Source organism: Ziziphus jujuba, chromosome 2, assembly GCF_031755915.1.
Source record: "Ziziphus jujuba cultivar Dongzao chromosome 2, ASM3175591v1".
Classification (NCBI taxonomy): Eukaryota; Viridiplantae; Streptophyta; class Magnoliopsida; order Rosales; family Rhamnaceae; genus Ziziphus; species Ziziphus jujuba.
Genome location: NC_083380.1, coordinates 5,248,857 through 5,254,681, shown reverse-complemented (window position 1 = coordinate 5,254,681; position 5,825 = coordinate 5,248,857). Strand labels below are relative to the sequence as shown.

Below are 5,825 nucleotides of genomic sequence, written 5' to 3'. Positions count from 1 at the left end.
TACTTTTCACATTCAAAGACATTTTGGAGCTGTACACCATTTTCATCTTCACATAAAAAGTTCCAAATTTCCAAATGCTTTCGATTTCTGCCTGAGACTTTCAGGAAAAGCGAGAATTTCTTCCATAGTAGCTCCAATTCTGAATTGTTGGAATTCAATGGAGTTCCTAGACACCACAACAGTCAAGGTCACCGGATTTTCGGATCCAAATGGATGCATGGTATTCTCTTTATCTTTCAAATTATTGGATTTATTAGTTTCTAGGATCCAAGCGCTACTGTACGAGGCATCCGTGTACCAAAATTGTGGAAACTAATTTAACCTTTTATCCAAAAAGAGCATGTTTTGAAGAAAAATTTCGGATGCTATGAAGCTTTTGTACTTATCTTCTAAAATTTCCTTTTCACTTATGCAACATTGTGTCATTTTCATGAGATTAGTCTGCATGCGTTAAAATCACAAATGAAGCTTCATAGATTCATGTATTAAGGATTCAAATCTGAAAAGTAGTTTGAGAGAGTTAAAGAGAGCATGCAAAGTTACCTGAACATTGAAATGCAAGAAGAGCTACAACTGAATAGGAAAACCCAAAAGTTTGGCAGTGCCGAATCCTCTATGGTGAATCACAGCACTTCTGCTTCCGGCATTGTAACTGCAGTAGAGAGAACTTGGAATCCATGAAATATAATCATTAGGTTTTTCCAGAGGTGTGTAAAAACCCATCTCAAACTGAAATTCTTTTGAATTGGCAAATGTAAATTGATGACTTATCTTAATTACTAAAAATGTAAATTGAATGAGAAGCAGAGACAAATCCTTGGAAATTTAATCAAATGAGTTCAGAACGACCCTGATAAGGTACTTTTGTAATCGGACGATCAAACAAGCAATAAAAGATGAAAGCAACATACACATATGTATCCTCGAAAATATTTTAACTCAAAATTAAGATTAAATGGTTTATTTGAAATGTAAAACTAAATTGGATTGGGCTTTAATGCTACACTTCAAACATGCACAAAGTGTATTAGGCACATATGGGAATCGGAATGCAAAATGATGAGTAACAAGTGCTTGTAGAACACTAATGCTATAAGTATCAATTATATTTATACCAATGATATATGGAAAATTGTGTGTCGAATATATTAATGTTTGACAAATTGGCATCGTAACATTATTGTTTAAAATAAGTGAAGAGATGACATAACATTCATCTAAAAGTAAAACTTTTGTAAAAGAAAAAGTTGAAGCAAAATGTCAACAATAATATATATATATATATATATATATGTAAATTACCTAAAGAGGGACATGTTCATTAAAACTACTCTTCATCCGAATCTTGAATCAAGGAAGTTCTGCCAAAAGCATTAGCGATATTAATTTTCCAGATAATATGTATATAACGTATAGAATATAGCATGGGATACGAAATCTACTGGTAATTTTACAGAAAGAAATGAAAAGAAAAAAAAAAATTATTGAACTTGGACAAGTAAAAAAGAAAAAAAATATAAATTATATATATAGGAATTTGATATGTTTATGTTGGGAACAAACAGAACATAAGTAGTGTACGTATATAAAATCAAATCATGAAGAAAGGAATCAAATATTGAAATGACTTACTAACAACTTTGATGCGAGGGATGTGAGCAATTTTTGGCCAATCTTCCCCTGTATCTCTCTTGCACCTGTAGGCTAGCCGACCAATAGAGCTTGTGATGGTCAACCGAGAAAGAGAATCGGGTAGCCTTTCTTCTGGCAAGCGCAGCAGCTGATGGCAATGTTTAATGCTGAGTCGTTCAAGGCAGACCAGGTCTCGAAGAGCCTTTCCATTTAATGATTTAAGCTTTTCAACATATACAAGCTTAAGACGAGTCAGAGTTGTGGGAAGTTGCCCTTCCTCCGGAAATGAATCTACGTCCACCAACAGGTTTTTGCAACTTTCAATACGAAGCGATTTCAAATTTGACGGCCATCCCTGTTTCGCAAGTGACTTCAGTTTGTCACATCCAAAAATTAAAATTGTATGGATATTGGAGGGCAATCCATCTTGTGGTGGAAATGACACCACGTCTGCATTATGTAGCAGCAATTCACCCAGCCGTGGAGGTTGATGACTTTGGAGCGAAGCCACCAGTTGTTGGCATCCCTCCCTGATTAGAAGAGTTGTGGAGGATGGAAAATTAGAAGGTAATCTGTCCTCATTTATCTTCGGACAACCTGATAATTTAAGCGTTTTGAGTAATGGGAAAGCTCTAGTACCTTCTCCTCCTCCAACATCACCTCCCATCATTAATGACCACTCCTTCCATTCTCTTAATTCACTGAAATCCTTGAGGCGTAAAGATTCCAAGGACTTGAATGGTACTAGTACTGGTGCATTAGTCATGGAAGAAGAACCAATACTACCGCTGCTGCAGGAATAATAAAATTCATCACCTATTCTCTCCACCATTTCAAATCCCCGAAGTTCAAGATCTTTCAGGGAAGGTAGCTGTCCAAGTGGCGGCAGCAAATAACAATTACTACATCCAGATAGAGACAGATATACTATTTGACTGAATGAATGATGCCCTATCCAACTCGGAAAGCTTGTACCCTTGTAATTCAAAATTCTTAGGTTTTGGACATTTGTGTTAGGTTGAAGCGCCTCAAGTACCTCTCGTGCTTTCTCTGAATCATCCGTTTCACCACACCACTCTAATTCCACCACTGTAATACGCCTTTTATCTTTCAATTTGGCCTCCCTAACATCTCCAACATTCACTATACTTTCAAGATTTTTTATCCCAAAAAAACCACGCAGATCTTGAAGATTACCCAACTCTCTAATATTACACCCACCATTTTTGTCTACAAGAAAGGCAGGTGATAAATGTTGCAAATGTTTCAATTTGCACATTTGTGGTGGCATCTCTCTCACCCCAGTATTGAAAAAGTACAGATAACGCAGGTTGATCATTCTTGACATATTGGTTGGTAAACGAGAAAGAGAATTGCAATTCCTCAATCCCAGATAATGCAGATTGTGCAAATTACACAATCCATCAGGTATCTCTTTGATGTTACGGCACGCTGACAACTTCAAGTATCTTAGGTGCTTCAAATTGCCGATTGAACTAGACAACCGATAAAGATGTGTGCAATATTCTAACAGGAGAGTCTGCAAATTGTATAGAGTGCAAATCGTATCGGGTAATTCTTTAATATCAGTATTAGATAAGTTTAAATACCTTAAAAGCTTCAAATTGCCAATCAAATCGAGGCTTATCGTAATAGGAACCAAACCAGAGCATGTCATAATATGATTCTCACATAGAGAAAGCATTCTTAGGCATCGCATCCCTTTCAGACATTGTTCGAGATTTGCCAAAAATTGTACGGACAATATTCTAGAATCAAACAATAAAGAGCGCAGCACCTTGCTTTTGGATGAATATTCTTCTAGCTTCTTGATATCATGGCTCTTAGATGTCATGTAAGACAAATGACGAATCTTCCCTGTAGTACCTTTGAAGGAGCCATCACCCATTCTCAAACAAAATTCTCCTGACACAAAGCTAGCTAAATCGTTAACAAGGTCATGCATATGGTAATAAGGGAATACAACGCCTTTAGTATAATGAATGAATGACCTTGATACGAGATCATTAAAGTAGTTCTCCCCAATTTCTTCTAGCGTCATATTTTCTTGGGGCAGTAAAAGATCTTCTGCCATCCATAACAGAATTAATCTTTCCTTGTCAATTTCAAAATCTTTAGGAAAGATTGAACAATAAGCAAAACACCGTTTAAGATGTGGAGGCAAATAGTTGTAGCTCAACCAAAGTGCGGGAAGAATGTTACACTCCTCCATCTTCCATGTGTCACTATTTAGTATATCTTCCCATTCATCGATATGCTTTTTGTAGCACAAAAGACCACCAAGCGATTTAATAGCTAAAGGAAGGCCATTGCATTTTCTGACAATTTTTCTACCGATTTCTTCGAACTCTTGAAGTGCACTTCGATTTATTATTTTTTGGAATGCGTGTTTTGCAAATAATTGCCAACTATCTTCATTTGATATTATTCCAATATAATAAATGGGAACGGTACCCATCATAGATCCTATTTTTTCATTGCGTGTAGTAACAATGATTTTACTTCCTGATGCTCCAAATGTAAATTGACTCCTTAAATTATCCCAAAGGTTATAATTTTCGTTCCAAACATCATCTAGAACGTAAAGAAACTTCTTCCCTTCTATAGCCTTTTTTAATTCACATTGAAGTTGATGTGGATGCTTGATACTGCAATCCTTTTGCCCAGTGATTGTTTCAAAAATTGTTTTTGTCAATGTGAAAACATCAAATTCATCTGATACTGTAACCCAAGCCTTGAGGTCAAACTTTTTCACCACGTTGACATCATTAAAAACAAGATGAGCAAGGGTGGTCTTGCCAATACCGCCCATGCCCACAATGGGAATTACAGATATCTTATTACCACCTACCACATCATCATGATCATCATCAGACAGCAGCAGCTTAACGATGGCAGCTTTGTCATCGTCTCTGCCGTAGATATCAGATTCTTCTTCCACAGGTAGTAGTTGTGGAGAAGATGATGAAGATCTATTCAGATGAACACCTACTGATGGAGTCAAACCAAGGAGATCTTTTTGGTTCACAACGCCTTCAAGTGTGTGAAAGATCTCCACTATCCTATCTTCAAGATTCTTAATATTGAATCTAGATGTGAAATTAAATACCTGGAATATGCGGCTTCCAGACTGACCACCTTCAATCTTGCATCGCAAAGCTTCAGTCTGGATCTCGTAGGCCAAGTCCTCTGCATCGTACATGGTGTCTCTGAGCTCATCCAGCCACTGCCTTACATCTGGGTCGGATATTTGCTTCTTCTCAGCATCATTCAGCAATGCCTTAACAGACAGCAACATGGTCTTGAACTTCTTGAGCATCCTATCATTGAGTTTCTTTGCGCTAACAAATTTGAGAACCTCTCCAGAAAGAATCATATTACAGAACCGCTCAAAAGAAGCGGTGAAAAAGGCTCCAGCAATCAGTTCAGCCATAGATATGGAAAGAAAGCTCTTCACTTGCAAACAGAAAGAATTAGAGCAACTGATCAGCGCAAGAGTGAGTTTGGGTTGGGTTGTGTTGTATTGAAGTAGAGTTAGGAAGAGCTTTATGCTTGTTGAATCTTAAAGTTGTTTATTTGGTCAATGTTGACTTTGCTAACTGCTCTTTCCTTTTACTATTACCTTTATTCCTTAATTTGTGATTAGTGCATGATGAATAAGCACGCGTAATTCAGCAGCAAGAAAATAAAATAAAAGAAAGGATAAGAGCAACAGACAACGCTATCTGAGAAGAGTGCTATCTTATTTATTTATTTCTTTTGGTCGTTTTTTATTTTCCGGTCTCTACATTTGGGTCCCATTCTCATGAAGTTGGGTTGGCATTATTAAGATGCCTTTTCCACAGTTTTCTATACAATGTCCTTGATTTTCTACCAGGGGCAAATTTTTTATATATATTTTGCCCAAGCTTCACAATTTATGTAACCATCTCAACAATTCTAAAGCAGTTGTCACACCCACGGATTATGTCAATGAACCAGTTTTAAAAAAGCAACATATTCATTTTAATATCGAGTGTGTTTTAGGTAAGAAAAATGATTAAACGCAATTATCACACCGATCTTGTCATACTAATAATCTAACTCACATTTTGTTAATTAACTTCAATTTTTTTTTTCAGATTAATAACAGCAAACATAATATATAGGTTTCAAAAAAAAAAACAATTTAA

At 36.3% G+C, this 5,825-nt stretch overlaps 2 protein-coding genes across 2 annotated transcripts; both read right to left on the bottom strand.

Annotated features, from left to right (window-relative positions):
* Positions 1–213: 213 nt before the first annotated feature.
* Positions 214–3,418, bottom strand: LOC132800480 (putative disease resistance RPP13-like protein 1). The gene is made up of 3 exons (XM_060814240.1): positions 1,633–3,418; positions 1,303–1,361; positions 214–667 (listed from the first exon to the last, which is right to left on the bottom strand). Exons 1-2 carry the CDS (start codon positions 3,350–3,352, stop codon positions 1,351–1,353), a joined length of 1,731 nt encoding a protein of 576 aa, XP_060670223.1. The 5' UTR covers positions 3,353–3,418; the 3' UTR covers positions 214–667; positions 1,303–1,350.
* Positions 3,419–3,424: 6 nt separating this feature from the next.
* On the bottom strand, positions 3,425–5,166 carry LOC132800669 (putative disease resistance RPP13-like protein 1; the record flags this gene model as incomplete). The annotated part of the gene is made up of 1 exon (XM_060814882.1): positions 3,425–5,166. A coding segment is annotated over exon 1 (1,662 nt), but the record flags the coding sequence as incomplete, so codon positions are not given.
* Between the last annotated feature and the right edge of the window lie 659 nt (positions 5,167–5,825).

Coding starts and splice junctions, on each gene's coding strand:
- LOC132800480 (XM_060814240.1), bottom strand. CDS start 3,352: ATGCGATGCCTAAGAATGCTTTCTCTATGTGAGAATCATATTATGACA.